Consider the following 18044-nt stretch of genomic DNA (forward strand, 5'->3'; position numbering starts at 1 on the left):
GCACTTACAAACTGTAAAACACAAACAGTGTTGTTGATACTCACTTGAGCTGTGGCCAAAGCCTCTTTGTTGTAGTACTTCTTCCTCTCATACTTGTCCCGGATAAAGACTTCCACTGCTCTGAAGGTCGGGGTTAAGGACTGAAACCGTGCACAAAGGTATCCAAATGGACAATACTTACACACACCACACGAGGCGCATCATAGAAAACAGATATGGCATGCACCAAATGTGCACGGGAATTCTGCACAGCAAAGGTGGGAGTAGTAGTAAAACTTGCAGGGGGAAAAAAAGCTGTTCCAAACCTTGTTTTTGTTTGTTTTTTTAAATCGCATGCATCCACGCTTTATGTTCCAACAACTACTGAAACTGAGATTTTGTTAAATAATATTTGATAATCATCCAGAATAAGGATCCAAGGGCATTTCAAGATGGTTGGTTAAACTTGCTTCTAGAAAAACTTTCACAACATGCACTCATAAGCTTTATGATATGTATTCTGTGGAATAGTTGTCAACTTGAATACACTGAAGAGATTAGAAATGTTGATAATGTGTGATGACGAACGTGCCTGTCTGTTCAAAAACTTTATGTTTTATCTTTAATTGAAAATGACCTCAAGAGGCTGCTAGAATTACAGCCTGTGTGTCAGGATCAAAAGCAGATGCTGATGTAGAGCCTTGAAACAAGGTTAAGTGGATGATTGTAGGAGTGAGCAATTAAAAAGAATCTTAACATAGACCAGCATCATGATAATGATGCCAGTGCCAATGCATGCCACAGACAATTATGTCTATATTTGTACGAAGCGCAACTTTCAATGTTTCGGTGATAGAGGAAACATTTAGATTTTCTACATTTCTACATTCTGGTCATCCCGATGTGCTAAAAGAAAAATAGAATCCTGTAAGAAAAAGTAAACTGAAACATTTGACAGAATTTATGTACTGGGAAAATGTCAACCTCAGTGATGAGCAATCAATAATAAGATGTAATTATATCTGGTGTTTTCAATTAGTGGGATGATGATCAGCTGTACTTTGCTTCTTGAACAGCAATCTCTTAAATCTGGTCCTCACAACATATATTTCAGAAAGACTCTTTGCCTGAAGAAACGAGGTTACATTGGCTTCAGAAAAAGAGCTGATGTTGCTCATGATGCTACAAAAACATTTCTACAACAATCTGAAGGTTAAGCAACAACTGACCTGGGCATACTGGGTATACCGGAATACAGACCATCTTTATAGGTTCAGGAATCATCTCTAAAGTGTGCAAAACTATTTCTAAAGGTTACTCAAAAAGCTACAAAGTTACAGAACCATATTTAAAGAGTTTTGACTTTACCATTGTTACCGGCCACCAAAATAGTCAAGCAAGACTTGCTTCCTCCAAGAGCAAGTAACAGTCAAGCTGTACAATACCCAGTAGCCATGCTCATGGGACCACCATTGGGATAACACTAAACAACAAGACAATGATGATCGCAAGGAGGCTGTTAGAAGGTTTTTTTGACCAAAACAGAACTTTTTGATTCATATGACAATCGTTAGATTTACAGAAAAGTTCACTGCAGCATAAGAACCTTATCTATGTTATAAAACTCTGAGGCGACAGAAGTATAACAGATTCACCCTGTGTGCTGTATCCGTGCAGGGCCAGCTAGTCATCAGGGAAGGAACAGTTAATTTTTTAACTATATCAGCAAGTTCTAAAGGAAAACAGCGAGACAGCTATCTGTGAGGCGAATCTTAAGAGAAAGCAAGTCATGCAAAAAAAAAAAAAGGTCAAAAAAGACTAAAGTTAATGTTCTGGAAGATTCCACTCAAAATCATAACCTCCAGAAATTCTGATGAGTTCAAGGTGTTCTGTACAGACGATTTTATTACCAGAAACCCTAGCTGCAGTTTTTGCTACAACTTACATTGAAAGCAAAGGTTTCTACACTTTTGCCCTTTAGACATATGTGAGATGAGAGGCCAGGTGACAAAAGCGTCACATCTCAGAATAATAATACAGATCATTTTTATTCTCTTATATTGATCATTATCCCTAAATCTGACATCACATTGGGAGATTAGCAGCAGTAACTATGTTGAACACTTTGTGTAAAGGTAAAAACAATTATGCGATTGCTTGATTTAATCAATTTGTCAGAGGATTGTTTATGTAAATCAAGGGATTTCATATTTACTGCATTTCTCGCCTATTTGAAATGATGCGTTCGCTGAAGTCTGCAGTAGAATTTTGCCCAGCAAGTAGTACTGACGAGAAATTACAGGATCACAACTAAGTGAAAGTGTCAGAAAGAGTGAAGAGGGGCTTTGTCAGCTTTAAATCCTGATTAGACTGAGTGTTTGTAAAAGGGCCCAGCAGAAACTGGATCAATTGTATCCTAAACACGATGAGGCAGATCTAAAGTGAGCGCACTATTAGAAGATCAATGCCTGAACATTTGTTGACTAAGAGCTGAAAGGAAGCAAATTCATCAAAAAAGTGTTTACTAAATAAAGAACACAAGACTCCAAATCAGTAAAAGTTATGTCAAGAAGGCTTTCTAGTAGTGGCCTCAGATGACAAGTCTTTAACCACTTCTCGGGCAGGAACACAAGGTTTGGGCTAAGACATTTGAAAAGTCTCCTTTGCTGACAATTGGCAGTTAAACGTTTGGGCCATGAACAGAAGGCTGTATGTCAGGAGAATAATAGACAGTGTAATACTGCAGACGATTTCAGTTAATTAGAGTGGGACACCTGAACGAATCAGACAGCTGTTGGTCTCTCTCCTGATCTCCTCTGTATATATTGATGATAAAGACAAATCTAGATTCATCACTCCAGATCTGTTACAAATGATTTCCAGTGATTATACATATCTCAACCTTACACAAAAAAACCCAAACACAAACAAACATTTCATGTCTGTCAAACGTGTTGTCTTCAACAGTTTTCATAAAATCAGCCAAAGAAATAGGAACAAATTATGCATTTTGGTGACAGACATGTAAAATCGGTTCTCTGCCAGGTTGTCTGTTCTGTGTAGACACAACAGTGGTTTATCCTTTGTCCATTTTTATGTTTGAATGATTAACAGGTCACCTTTAAGTGGCTTAACAAACTAACTAACAAAAAAACATTTATCTAAACATGGTCAGGTACACGGACTGGACTGAAAATGAGTGAAAAAAACAGCCTGTCCTAAGAAAAAGATCGTTCAACACCGCCTTAAAAAGTCGGCTCATCACTTTCTTCCACTTTTCCAATTTGCTAGAATGTATCACTTTTGGGCACAGTTACGCTTCTCTTTTAAAAAATGCAAAAACTAAAACAAACTATTAACATGTCTGATTTCCATGTGTGCGATGCTCGTCCCTCCACTTTATGATCACCAGGAAGTCTCATAAAAGACACTCGGTCTAGACATGGATTTTGATCCTTTGCCACACGCTGCTAGTGACACGACTTATAATGTTCACTCCTTTTGATGCATCAGCAAACTTTTCCCACATAAAAAAGGGGGAACATGAACAACTGAGGTTATAGAAGAGCACATTTACACTAAGAAACCCAACAATGTCAAAGGAAACACACACACACACACACACACAACAGTGAGATAAGTGAGGATACACAAACAATCAACCCCACTCTCTCACTCTCTCTTTCCCTAAACACACAAACTAACACAACCACGCACTGCTGTGCCGCAAATCCTGACGTTCTTATCTGCCTATTTCAGCAGTGACGCTTCTGTCGGATCAAGTAAAAGACTTTAGAAGATTGAAAAATGATGACCACCCGCACGAGTGGAGCTGCTAGATAGGCTGGAAGAGGCAGCCTGCTGTGGCTGCATCTCAAACACGCTGCCTATTTATTACTGTTGACGAGAATCAGCAGAGCAGAACTAGGATGCTGCACTGAGATACCAACCATGGCACTCACGGCTGTAGTGGATAAACGTGTGGCCTGATGACACGGTGGTTAGGCACACGTGACCACAAAAGAGTGATGGATGGAGACAAATATCATGAAAGACCGATAAAACATGGAGCAGGGATTCTGACATAAGGGCGACTGCTGTTCTTTGACATAAAATCAAAGTCTGGGTCACAATTAAATTCATTTCATATTTATAACACTGTAATACTGGGGACTATTTTACCAAGTATCAACAGTAAAACCTCATCTGCGCTACCGACATGCTGTTTCAATTTCAAAACCTAATACTACCAAAATCACTACAAATTACACATTTGATGCACCTGTTAGTTTCATATAATTCAGTTTTTTTCCACATTGATAAATAACAAAATAATCTAAAATTAAAACATTTAAAGTAACAGAACATGTTCAAATGTGACTAACTTGATAAAATACTGCTGCATTACTAGGATTTTTATTTAAAACATTTTCTAAGACAACATTAATCTCGAATCCCATTTTAGTCCATACTTGTGTAAAACACACCTGCGTGTATGAATATTAATGCATTCAAACTCACACACACACACAAAATACAGTGACAGGACTCAAAGTCCATTTCGTCATTTACATACATAAGCGCAGTAAACAGCAGGGCCGAGAAGCTGTGTGAGTATAAACAGAGGAGTACACACAGAAACACCCACATACAGGCGCGAGCTCCTCTAATCCTGGGTCTGTTATCTGCTGCTTTCAGCCAGCGGCGATGCTGTCAGAGCAACTAATGGACTTCAAAAGAGTGAAGAATGATGACCACCCGCACAAATGGGCCTGCCAGATACAAGATAGGGTATTAGAGGAGCATTTCAAACAGGGAGATTATTTATTTTGGTCTGCTGGTGGAAATATGAACATATGCTGGTGTGTTAACCACACAGCTGTCTTGTCTTGTATCTTGGAAAAGGGCAAGCTGGAAAGCGCTGTTACAGCTCCGCGTATAAACACGAACTGCTCGATATGTCCCAGTTAAATGTGCGGAAAGATGCAGAAGTGGCAAGCCTCTGTGTGGAAATTATGTGTGGCGATGTGTGTGCAGCTGAAGCTCGAGCCTGATAACCACAATGAGTTTGACTTGAGATTGTAACGTCATAATGAAAAAGGACTCTGCATCTTTATCTTGTTGCTGTAAAGCTTTCTGACTTGATTTTGATTATTTATCAGTAATCTCCAGCAGAAACACAAAAAAATAAAATCACTTACAATATATTTAAACATTTTAGGGATTTGTAGTAAAAATAAATTGAACAGGTAATCGGCACAGTCAATTACTTACTAATTATAAAACCACTTTTTTTTTATTTTTCCTTATTGGGACATAAGGAATTTACTGTACAGTAAAAAAACCTGAAAGTTCAAATGTGCTGTAAATTTTCAATTCAAATCCAGTTATTTTTTTCCTGCATCTCAGATACATCAAAAAATGAGTATCGGCCTGTTAAAATATGAAAAAGCCAAGTTCCAAATTTTAAACTAGCCAATACTCAAACATCTTTTTGCATCTGTCCCAAATTACAGATTCTGATTCTGACGATAAGAAAGGCCAGTGAAAAAAATTCATGTGTAAACACTGTCATAGATTTCAACATGTGAAAAAAAACGGCTGAAAGTGGTTTAATGGACCACCTTTCAAAAAAATATACCTTGAAAACTATTTGAAATATGAAGGTAAAATTTCCCGGCAACCAGTATATATTCAAACGTTATACCATAAAAGGTTTATGCATATTAGAGGGCAGAAGACTCGTGTTGATTTGACACCTAATGGCCCAGTGTCTCCACTGTGCAGCCTGAACACAGCCCCACAGGTTCTTTAAAGGGCCATTTGATAAAGAAGCCGAGTGATGGAGTGTTGTGTCAGATTACCTGGCCCCATCACCCGACCTCAAATCCAAATGATACGGTTTGTGATGAGTGGAAGCGCAGAGTGAAGGAAAAGCAGCCAACAAGTGCTCAGCATATATGGGAACTCCTTTGAGACTGCTGGAAGAGCTCCAGGTGATGACTTCATGAAGCTGGCTGATGAATGGAGAGTTTACAAAGCAGTTATGAAACCAGAGACTGAAATATTTAAAGTTTTCTGCTTAATATAATGCAATATGTCCAAACCTTTGACCTGTATGGTGGTATAATGGATAAACTACTTATTTATGGTGACATTTAGAGTTTATATGTAGCTATATGATGACGGGAGCTTTTATATTTGCATGTAGATATCCCGACATGTGTGGTGAAACAGAGGCTTTTATATCTGTGTGTATTGAAGTTGTCAGTTTTAACGCATATGTAACATGAAAGCAGTGATTAAAGTGTTCAGTGAGAGCGATGCTTTATTCCACTGCATCCGTTTTTACGACAATAGAGGCTGAGACTAATAAATAAACTGTGAGGGAGACAGCAGGAGGAGGATACTGGTCCGTCTGTGGTCGCCTGAAGTTCTCCGGTAGGTGGGCTTCATACAGCTGTCTGGCCCTGGTGTTGCCCATGTCCACCATACTCTACGAGGAGGGGAGGAAGGAAAAAGAGCCGAGAGAGAAAAGACGGAAGAACTGTGTCATTAATACAGAAAAGGCAGTGGGCGAAACACATTTAAGACCTTGTCAAACACACACAGCGAGTTCTTTCATACTTCACATTTGCATTCGACTTAATTTGCTGCCGATTCCTTCCCGCTCGCACGCAAACACGCACATGCCAAGTGAAAGACACACTGGCCGTATGTGTCAGGGCTAAATTAAGAGGAGGGTGATGAATGGGGTGATGATAGGAGAAGTGGAGGAGACGGAGTCGGAATAATCAGCCATCCAGAATTAATTAGTCATTGAAAACAGTGATTAACATTCAGACTGAGCCCCGTTCCCCTCGCACTCAGCTGATGGATCGGCACAGCACAGGAGAAACGCATAGGCGCACACCTTTCCCCTGCTACACACCAAACGATTACTGCTGTGTGAGCTTCACAGATGTACACAGACACACACAAACACAGAGCTCTCCGAACCCAGTGTGTGAAATAAAATCAGTGTGACATGCTAGTTATCCACAAAACACAGCTCCACACTTACAAATTAGCATTAGGCTCTCTGCATTCCCTCTGCATGTGCATTTGCACACGTGCTGCTGTGCATGCACTGCGCATGCATGTCAATGGCTGCGTGTGTGTGTGTAAAAACACTGAATGCATACTAAACAGTGAATTTCTGAGACTGTGTGAGTGCATACAGAGTGACCTTGCTGTATATGCATAACTTCACCTATTAAGATAACCCTTAAAATGCACTTTTTTGGGGGGTAACATCTGGGCTTTGCTCATGCCAACATGTCTTAGGGCCGTTTATTTATTCTTTTTTTGGCTCAGCTATCTCTAAATGCAACAATAGTATAATACATCTTTTTCTTTTTGCTGCTCTCTTCAGGGGTCGCCACAGCAGATTATCTGCCTCCATTTCACCCGATCCCGGGCATCCTCCACTGTCACACCAACCTCCTCCTTCACTGCCTTCTCTGCGGTCTCCATTCCTCCTTTCCTGCCATCTTTAATGTCCTTCGCCCAGAAGGATAATAGTCGTTTATGAAAAATGTATTATACACAATAAAATATAAAAAAACCCAAAGGTTTTTAAACACACAGCAAATGTGTGTACAGAAAGAAATGAGAATGTCAGTGAGCTAGGACACTATATGAGGACTATAGAATCCACTATGAAAACATAACACTGCATTAGCCCTTAGTGATGCATGTTGGCAAGACATTATTCATTTCATTTAAATGTTAGAGCCCATACTTGATTGTGTCTTTAAAAGTGTTAAACAATAACAGATTACCGGGTACAAGTTATATCAATGCATTAAGAAGCCTTAAGAGCAGTACTAGTATGGGGAGTATCATTTGCATACCTGGATCTGCTCAGGTGTCCACTGATCCAAATTGACAGATTTGACTCTGGAGATGTGGACACCCAGGTTGCGGTGGATGCCGGCACAGCGGATACACATGAACACCCCGAGGTTCCATGACGCCCACCGAGGCCCTGAAATGGAAAAAAAGAAAAGAGGATATTTCCACTATGAATTACTCCGGTTGCAGTTTTATTGTAAAACTCCTGCTGTGTTGTTAGTTTAAGTGACTTGCTGCTGCATGTGAGTTGATCCCAATCATTTTCAACAATTTAGACTGCGAAGGAATTCAAAAACCCAAATAAACTCAAAACTGTGGAAGCGAAAGAACAGCAGGAAGTAAAGAATCAATGAAATACAGCTGTGAAATGAAAAAGCAAGCCAGGAGTACTCTTCTCTTTGAAGCTCTTTACCTCACCACCATCCTACAAAACTATGCTTTCAAGTGTGAAAAGGTACCTGTACCTGGCACCTGATGCTACATACTGTGAAATTATTTATTTTTTAGATTTTCTAGGCTCCAGCATGGCCCTTAAATCACTACTACCCACCGGTTTGAACAGTTTTTAAGCTACTGATATCCTGGAATTTTCAGATAAGGATAATCACTCTGAAATGAATATCGGATAAAGCTACCAATTTTAGGCTCAGAATATAGCAACAATGGACAATGGATCGACCAGTGGTCTTAACCAGCCTTATATCAAGTGAGTTGCTAGTTGTGTCATCATGTGGAATTGTCTTGGTAGCCACTTAAAGCAATCAGTCATGATTTAATTGGCACCACCTCAGAGTCTATTTACTAACTGTGTGCATCTTTTTATTGCCAGAGTTTAACCTTTAATAAGGTCTCCATGATAATACACAGTGTCACAAAGCATAAGGTCTGCTCAATTGCTTTAATAAACACAGGTTCAGTGGACTTAGTGGACTTTAGCATCGTCCCTAGTAGCGCCAGATCTGGATCAAGTTGAACACTTTTAAGATGTGACAGAACAATAGATGTGAAGGATGGGAAGGAGGAGCTTGGTATGGAACAGAGCACCTGTGCTGTATCGCACCATCGGAGTGACAAGAGTGTCGAGCCCAAAGGTAAAGTTTTCATTTACCAGTCGATCAACGTTCTAAAAAACACCAAAAGCCATGAGATTTGTCCATCGGAAGAATAACCTTGAGGATAAATGAGATACCTCTCTTCAGCCCTAGAGATAGGGTGGGAGGCAACTTCAAGCTGTGGATACAAGATAGATGGCCCTCCCTTAGCCCAGTTCTGCTGGAGGATTCTTCCTGTTAAAAAGGAGTTTTTCCTTCCCACTGTTGCAAAATGCTTGGTAGGGTTGTCTCTTTGATGGGGTTTTCTCTGAATTACTGTATTTACCTTACAATATAAAATGCCTTCAAAATGTTGTTGTGATTTGACCCTATATAAAAAAATATTCAACTGTATTAAAATTCCGGTTTTTGTAGTGGTTAGTTACACTACATCAACAAAAGTATTTGTCTGCTTTCACAAGAATATGAACTTTATTTGTTTCCCTGATCAATAGGAGTTAATATGGTATCAGCTCTCTGTTTGTATCTATATATACACATCTTCCTAAAATTGGGAGCATAAACTTTTCCAAAATATATTGGTAAGCTGAAGCATTAACATTTCACTTGAACACAAATGTTTGCGGAAGCAGTCTGCATATCTAGGTTCTTGGTTTTATAGACCTGTAGCCATGGAAGTGAATGGTACATCATAATTCAATGATCTGGACTGTTGAGTGAATATTTGTGCCAATGAAGTGTATGTGATTATTGCCGTCCTTTGGAAGAAGTTTGTTAGTGGACAAAGAATAGCAGGTTATGAACAGCTTTAACAAAGTCACATCAACACAAATTCAAACTCACAAGAAACAATTTGAGCAAACTCTATGACAAAGTGTTGTAGTATGTAAAGTATACCATCAGGGTTCAGCAGAAATTAAAAACCATAAAAAACATAACATCCAAGCACCAACAATCAAAGCCTTGCTTTACTTTGCCAATAGTGTCTCACTCACTTTAGTATATCAGAATGTGCTAAATGCCATTTATAATATTCTGAGACATTTTGAAGACATTCTTATCAAAACTGTGCAGGAAGTAATATTCTAAATCCCTAAATCTTGAAGGAAAAACATGAAGGCGTGTGGTTTTCATTTATGGATATCATTTGATTAGAGCCCATGCAGTTTATGACATATAAAAGCCCATTAAATGTGAATGTTATGTGTCAATAGAATGGCTGCAGTTAATCTGAAAGTTTAAAAATACAATCCTAGGCGTTTAGGGTTGTGTTAGTGTCTGTCTTTTAAAGACAAAAAAAAAAAATAGTCTTGAATTTTTATTGTATGCATTCTCACTTTAATTTAGTGATTAAAGTTTTAATTAAATGCTGCTGTGATTTAGAACCTACTTGAAAGTATGAAAGGAAATCATGAAAACACTATTTAACGCAATGAAAGCAGCTTTGAGTTTAGAAAAGTGGTTTTGAAAACCTTTCCAGGGTCAAAATTACAGCAGTTTCTTTCTTCACAGCGAATGATCGAAACCTGACGTGCAGCCATGATGCCGGTGTTTCATGAAACCTCAAACGCTTCTCAATTTAAGATGACCGAGGCCTTTAGAATCCACTCACCGTAGGCCATGTGGATCTGATAAAGTCCCTAGGAGGAGTTCGTTAAATTATATGGCCTGAAAATGGCCCCAAAATTACACTTTCAACTCAAACTGGCTGACTTCCTGTTGGATTTAGGTTATGGCTCCAAGATTTCAGACTCATAGATGAAACAAAGCACAGGGGCTGCTCTTTTGAAATATTCTAGGGGGCACTGTGGAGCCATTTTGCAGCAACTACCGATAAGAACTATAGAACTGGAATGCGGATTTCACACCGGAGGTGTGCGCCAAGTTTTATGAGTTTTCAAGCTTTCATAGCCCCTCTAAACCTACCTCCTATTTCATGGTGATTCGCCTTGCCACCAGGGTGAGCCGTTCAATGAATGGCATTTATTTAGGTGAATGGGCTCAATCTGGAAGGAGCACTACATTTAAAGTATAAAAAATAACATTTCCTGCTCCCACTAGGTGGCGCTCTAACTATTGCTGGCAATAGGCATATCAATCTGTTCAGGGTAGGACTTTTATGATGCCTGTGAAGTTTGGGAGGGATTGGACAAGATTTCTTTAAGTTATAGCAATTTCATTCTTAATGGCGAAAGATCGAAATTGACTGTGCTGCCAGGGTTACGTACTCTGACGAAAACTCATAGTTTTGAACGCAATCTTAGACCAACTCTCCTGGGAAATTTAAGGTTGCTGGGGTCAACCACCTTAAAACTGTAGCCCAAAGTGTAAAACTATTAAGATTTCGTGGCAAATGTTGAAATTCGCCCTTTGACGAAAACTCAAAAGCTTCGCAATTTAATATGGACCCGGTCTGTAGTTTACACTGACCAAATATGAAGTTCATCCATGAGGAGTTCGCAAAAGTATAACACCAGAAAATCGCCAAAATGTCATCTTCAATTGAAAATGCAGACTTTGTGCTGAGTTTGGTTCAATGGGTCAAATTTTGTTAGTAATTCTGTAGCACTATCATTGGTAGCGCTATTGAGCCGTTTCCTATTCTCTCTATGTGAAACCAATAAAATATGTATATTTTTACCAGATCTGGCACGTGTGTAAAATTTAATGAGTTCTTGAGCATGCTCAAAGCCTCAAAAAGCCGATTAAAGGCATAAAAGAATAATAATAAACGGGACGATTACAATAGGGCCTTCCCACTGTGAGTTCTCGGGCCCTACAAACTGCCGCTTTAACCATTACAGGCTGAACTACAGATTTAAACACAGCCTTCCTCAGTAATGAGCCACTGTAGCTGATATGTGACGTCTAAGTTGTCTTTTTGGTTATAGTTGTTTGCACCATAGAGGCAACAGACACTGCAAAAGGTACCTGTCACCAGTGTTCGTCAAGTTATTTGAAAAAAGTAATTAGTTACTAATTACTTCTCCAAATAAGTTTCCAGTTACTTTTAATGACATATTTTCAAAAGTAATTAGTTACTTTATTACTTAGTTACTTTTTAAAAACATGATACACAACCTGAATACCTTTTAGCCCAATTCTATTTTTTCTGCATAATCCATCATAAGAAATAAAAAAAGTCTCTTTTTAAAACTTGTTTAATTAGTTTTAATCTTTTAACTTTATGTGCATTGCATCAAGTGAAAATTAAATTATGTACTTATGTCTTTGACTTGAAGAAATGTATTTAACATTTAAACCTATTTTCTGCATATTCCAGCATATAAAATAAAATAATTTTTGTGTTTACACTCGCTCTTTCAAATAGATGCAAGTAAAACACAGCAAAAAATAAATAAAATCAAAGCTTAAGCAGCACTGTCGCTCTTCAATCTATTTTCACCTGTTTAGCAGGAGTGGGGCCGCAGCGGTCATGTCAGTGGGCGGGATCCGGGGGTTTCTCTATGAATGTCACATTCCCGTGGCAGCGTGCTCGGTGCTTGATCAGATTTGAAGTTTAATTTTTCGCTGTAGAAAGAAGTTTTCTTCCAACATAGAGTGTACAGCGGACACTAATGTTTTTGTCACTTTTTACGGAATCAAACTCAAAAGTAATGTCAGTACTTCCGAGCTTTAAACGCTGCGTCATACTCTGTCCCACACTCCTTATTTTTCACTGTTGATCTGCACACGTCTGTTGCTGCCACGGACGTTACTCGCTTGTACATCATTGTCATGAGACACTCTCGCAAACAAAGTCACGGTTTAGTAACGCAGTAGCGCAGCGTGCTTACAGGAAAGTAACAGTAATCTAATTACTTTTTTGCGATAGTAACCCCTTACTTTACTCGTTACTTGAAAAAAGTAACCAGACTACAGTAACGTGTAGTTACCTATCACATAATTAAAATCACAGTCTGTGATGACTCAAAATCAGATTAAAAAAAAATTTGGAAACCTGTTTTTCAGAACAATCTGAAGCCTCAGTTTCAAATAATGAGCATTACTTTTGCATAACGTTTCCTTATTTGAAACTGAGTTTAATAGAAGCATCTTCAAGTGCCATAAAAAGAATGTGGCAGAAATAAGTACAATATCCCTTTTAAGCATAATGTCAGATAACAATAAGAACCTCCATTTTAAAACAACAACCTATTGTTTAAAAAAAATAAAATAAAAAAATACGATGAATGATGGTATCATCTAACGTTGCTTGATTGTACTATAGGCACAATTTGAACAATGTAGTTAAGGCATAATATTAAGGACATCCTCCACATGCTCCGAACAATGCAGCATGCACAGTTCAACCATGTGTTAAGATAAAAGATTTTGCACTTGCCCAGAACGACCACATTCAAGGCGAAGACAAGAGGCTTCTTTGTAGTCTTGGAGCCAAGATGCTTGGCACACAAATTTGAAGAGTCTGTTTCGCTGAAAAGAATTACAGCAGCCTTACTTTCACACCAATTTTCTTCTCAAGAAAATTAAGAAAATTCAGACAAAAGGTTCATATACAGTAGTCCTGCATTGAAAACTTTGAAGCGTAAAACATCAAGCCCTCTGAAACCCCAAATATTAATATAATTGTGCATACTAGTCAGCTCTCTAAAATATCTTTTTTTGAGTAAACTCAGGGTAAGAGCTTCCCACAGAAATCTGTGCAAATGCATCATCCACCATGGCACAAAGCAACCCAAGCTCAGCCAAATCTCCATGGAGATGAATAGGAGATGGCACGGAAATGACAGTCAAATCATTTTAATGGGCTAGTGGCTACAGTCCCGCAGCGTCATCTTTGGCTCCATCCTTCTCCAGACCATGAAGCTTACTATCTGTCAATCCAAGGACTGAAAATGGCATTGAACACAGCACGCACAAAGGTGCAACTTCTTTGGGTCTAGGCTACAATATGGTGGTGCGGCAGCGCTGGGTGGATGGCGGCAGCAGCACACAGTGCAGTAGGATTGACTGTCTCAGCTAAGAGCATCAGTGTGTTAATGCAGTGGCACTAATGCACTAGACGGCCTAAAGGAGCATTAAAGCAGGGATGACTGAGTGTTAAGCCCAAATCAAGCAGCTCAGCTATTGTAAGCTGGGCTCTATCTGCTGGATATCTATCAGTATCTATTGGACTTCACTTTGGTCTGCTCTCAGATAACCTCTCTCAAAAATATTCCAGTACAAAATGTGCAACAGCCTCACCTGAGGTCTAATTACACACAGCAGAAAACACAGTGCTTGAAGAGGCTGGAAATGAATTTTCAGTGCAGTGCAAAGCATCCAGATACACTCATGCTTTCTTCACAGAAGGATTTCAGAGTGAAGAGGAAGGACTTCTAAATTGAAAAGTGAGTATTTCTAAATTGAAAATCCACAGAGCCTTAGAGTCTGGTTGTGCTTAGTCAAAAAGTAAAACTCATACAAATTATACCCCGAATGCTTAACTGTGCTGCACTACTTCTAGAAGCAAATAACATTCGTCCTTGCAGTGACGAGTGGCTTGCACTGATGTTCCTTGATGCTCTGACTTGTGAGCAGCAGTCTCTGTAGACAATGACCAGCTGCTCCTCCGAGTAGTGGAGCTCAGCTGCTCATTTCAACATCGCAGTTACAGAAAGTGCCTGCAACATTTCCAAATTTGAGCAACATCATTTCATAGAACTCGTGTAAATGAACACGTTTATTTTCATACTGACAATTATCACTTCAGAAAACAAATGCAGATTTCGTTTGGCAACTTTCAATGACTTTATCATGCAAATGCTTTTGAATTTTTTACAGGTATTTTTATGTTGACCATTTTCTTGTGTCTGTGCCTTGTTGTATCCAGACAATATCAATTCAAAAATAGACTTCGACTGGTTCTATAATTGTCACTAAGACAAGGAGGCATGATGATACAAGACATCATGTGGTGTCTGGTAAGGTGATGTTAGCAGCAGATTCTTGTTCCAACAGCTTCTTCAAATACTTTTATTTCGGAGTCAAACAAGACCTGACCACAACCATCTCAGACTTCTCACTCTTTCACATCTTTACCCCTTCCCCTTTCATTTCACACAACTGACTGTCTGATTGTTTGTCTAAAGTCACGTCCATATATGAAGTGTTTCACTCATCGTTCATCACTTTGTCGATGACAGCTGTTTATTAGCGGACAGCTGCGGTTACCTAGGTAACTCTGCATTTACCACCTTGTCATTTGTCAGTCAACTGTATCCTCTGCTCCCATTGGTGGGCAACTTCAATTGCCAAACGTCAATTAACTCTGGACAACCCACACTTTTTTCCTCCCAGTACTACATGAACTCGTGTCTCTTTCAGTGTATACAGCGCTAAATATAACCTAAACCTTGACAGGAGATATGACTAAGGGATAATTCACTGATTATCAGTGTTTATGTTTGGCTTATTAAGTATAACACTAAATTGACTTTCTCATGTGTATAGCAGGTCTTTTTTCAGGATTCATGCTCAAAACTTTGGATGTTACCATGATTTTTTCCTCTTTTATAATTTGCCAGTCTTTCTTTAACAATACGCTCCAGAGCAGAAGCAAAATCTGACTGTATTTAAATTGGGGCTTTGCCTATTTGTGCATATCTTATCAGGTTTACTGCTCTATCTAAATGTATCCTAGAAATTCAGTCTTTTGTGTGAGTTGAAAAAGGACTCACATGGAGTCTGTCTTAACCTAGTTAAAATGTACAATACAAGGTTGTTGGTGTCAAACATACTGCTGAGTCCTACAACAGGTGTGCAACCCAGCTGAAAAGCGAGGTTAACTCAGTTTAAATCTGAAATATAATTGGCTACAGCATTTTTACACACAGATCTTAAACACAAAAAAGGAAAACACAGCCCACAAACTGATTAAATCTGGACCAGCAGTAGCAAAATATGAGCCTCTAAGCAGAAACTGTCATTCATCAATGAGGCATTCTGACATCTGAAGCTAACAGAAGACACAGCTCATGTTTAAAGCGCAGAATCTGCCCATTTACCCCTTCAAAAGCTACCACTATTAACTTAGCTAATGAATCTCATTAAGCTTCTATAATCATCCTGTTGTCCAATAATGGCAAAGAAGTTTTAAAAACAAGCAAGTTACAACTTTATACTGCTTTAGCAATTTTTATGATACCTGTCCACTAAATTATAGGAGGCAGTGGACAGCAAGTAAATTGGTGGTGAAGTAGAAAATAAGCTCCCCACTGTGCGTCACTCTTGTCAGGAACTGTATGACAGCTCAGCGTTATTTGAGTGCAAAATGAATTTGCTGCACTTCTATGTTGGTTGAAGCCACCGTGGTTAAAAAGATTTCTGTTGGAAATCCTGTGTCAGTTTTATCTCCAAAAGCTCCTCCTCCTCTGCCCCCTAGTGGGCAAAAACATCAATTATGCATGTTTAACTGCAAAAAAGGGAAAGATCAATCTTACAGGTACTATGCTTCAAAAAAGGGGGAAAAAAGAAGAAGAAAAATGCTTTGGTGTAATGTAAAACTGGCTGATTTGATTTTTAAAGCAATCTAAAAGTAGAGCTTTGGCCCTGCAGACTAAAGGCCACTCTGATTTATGAGCTCTGACCTTCTACACTGGTCAGTGTCCATTAACCTACTGACCACTAATGTGCTGTCCTATTTTTAATTCCAATCTTTACCTCTGCTGATGGATATAATGTCTGGGAAGTGATTAGTACATGAATGAGCCACAGCATTAGTATCTGTTCCCCTGTCTCGTGCAGAACTGTGTAGATTCATCTTGACAAACTTTGCATTTGCACTGAAGTTTGGACAAAAATAGACAGCTAAAAGGAGTTTCCTGCACCCCCTCCCCCAAACAAACGCACACCAATTTGTAGACTGCTGACCCGATTAGACACAAACACGCCTCCACAAAAGACCCACACAGCTGCACATGCATAAAAGCTAAGTGATGCACCTACACACAAGCAATCACAGACAGAACCTCCAGCAAGTACGCACACTAATATGTACAGATTAACACATTATTAGCAGCATGTGTAGACAGAAAGATGCAGAAGCAAATATTCCACTGTGACACACACACACACTCACGCAGAGGAGCCCGGATGAGTGACAGAGGAACTTCCCAACTGCGAGGGGAGGTGGGCAGTCAGCCGAGCATGAAATTAAAGCCCCAACTGTCAACCTGAGGACAGTCAGGACGACGAGTGACAAGTGTGCGTAAACGCTGTGTGTGACAGGCAGTGGTAGTAAGGTGGAGACGGTGGCCACAGATGTATTCCGTGGAGATCAATCCAGTGCTCCTTTTCCTTTAGGGAAGCACTGGAAATTGTAAAGTTTAAAGCTTTAGTGGCTGCAAAGAGGCAGCCTCTGTGGACCTGACCTATAGAAATCTTCCTGGTCACAGTCACAACCACCCTTGTATCCCCTTCTTATTTGAATTACCTTTTCATTTATCTTTCACTCTGCATTCCTTTGTCTTAATGCCCTATTAACACCTCGAAAGCTCAAATTGTTACAGAATATTCATGCATCTTTTAATTATGTATGGCTGCATGGATCTAGTTTAGTTGCTCTCTTTTCTTTTCTAGGAACCAAAAACAAATGCTAATGTTAGTGCACAGAGGCTGAACGGCGCCCAAGGCGAGAAAACGCACCATCCTTGTGCTGAAATTCAGCAGTAGTCTCATTTAAAGAAGGTTAACAACCCCCATTTTCTAATTAATAAAATGCCCTCTTAGTAAATCATTGAAAGACTGCCAGAATCTTCAGTACAGTACTAGAGTGGAGAATAAGAGACTGGAGGCTGAGGGGGAAAATAAAGAAGCACTGTGCTGCTCCCTGCTGGCCCATTAGTGCGACTCGGTGTCAGCAGTGAAGAGGAAGAAGGAAGAGTGCATCCTCAAGGAGAACCGAGCTCCCCTCCAACAGTATTTCCTCTTCATAACAACAAGAGCAAAATCTAATAAAAAGCCATCATCTGCTCTTATTCCCTGTCCTCAAACTAATGGTGGAACATTAGAGTGCAGACAGTCCATAAATCAGGACAGATGGATAAACCATAAAAAGCATCATCGCAGGTTATAAAGAGTGAGACAGACAGAGGCGTACACACAGGGGACACA

The 18044-nt window shown here is 39.4% G+C and overlaps 1 protein-coding gene across 4 annotated transcripts in view; it reads right to left on the reverse strand.

Moving 5' to 3' along the window:
* Positions 1-18044, reverse strand: part of smap1 (small ArfGAP 1) — a 144937-nt gene that overhangs the window by 113427 nt on the left and 13466 nt on the right. For all 4 annotated transcript variants that reach the window (XM_039622043.1, XM_039622042.1, XM_031741137.2 and 1 more), the window contains exons 2-4: positions 7875-8008; positions 6390-6475; positions 45-120 (exon numbers count right to left, since the gene is read on the reverse strand). In XM_039622043.1, the coding sequence (XP_039477977.1) occupies positions 45-120; positions 6390-6475; positions 7875-8008 (296 nt within the window). The remainder of the gene's footprint in view (positions 1-44; positions 121-6389; positions 6476-7874; positions 8009-18044) is intronic.

The sequence above is a fragment of the Oreochromis aureus genome, linkage group 13 (assembly GCF_013358895.1).
Source record: "Oreochromis aureus strain Israel breed Guangdong linkage group 13, ZZ_aureus, whole genome shotgun sequence".
In the NCBI taxonomy this organism is placed as follows: domain Eukaryota; kingdom Metazoa; phylum Chordata; class Actinopteri; order Cichliformes; family Cichlidae; genus Oreochromis; species Oreochromis aureus.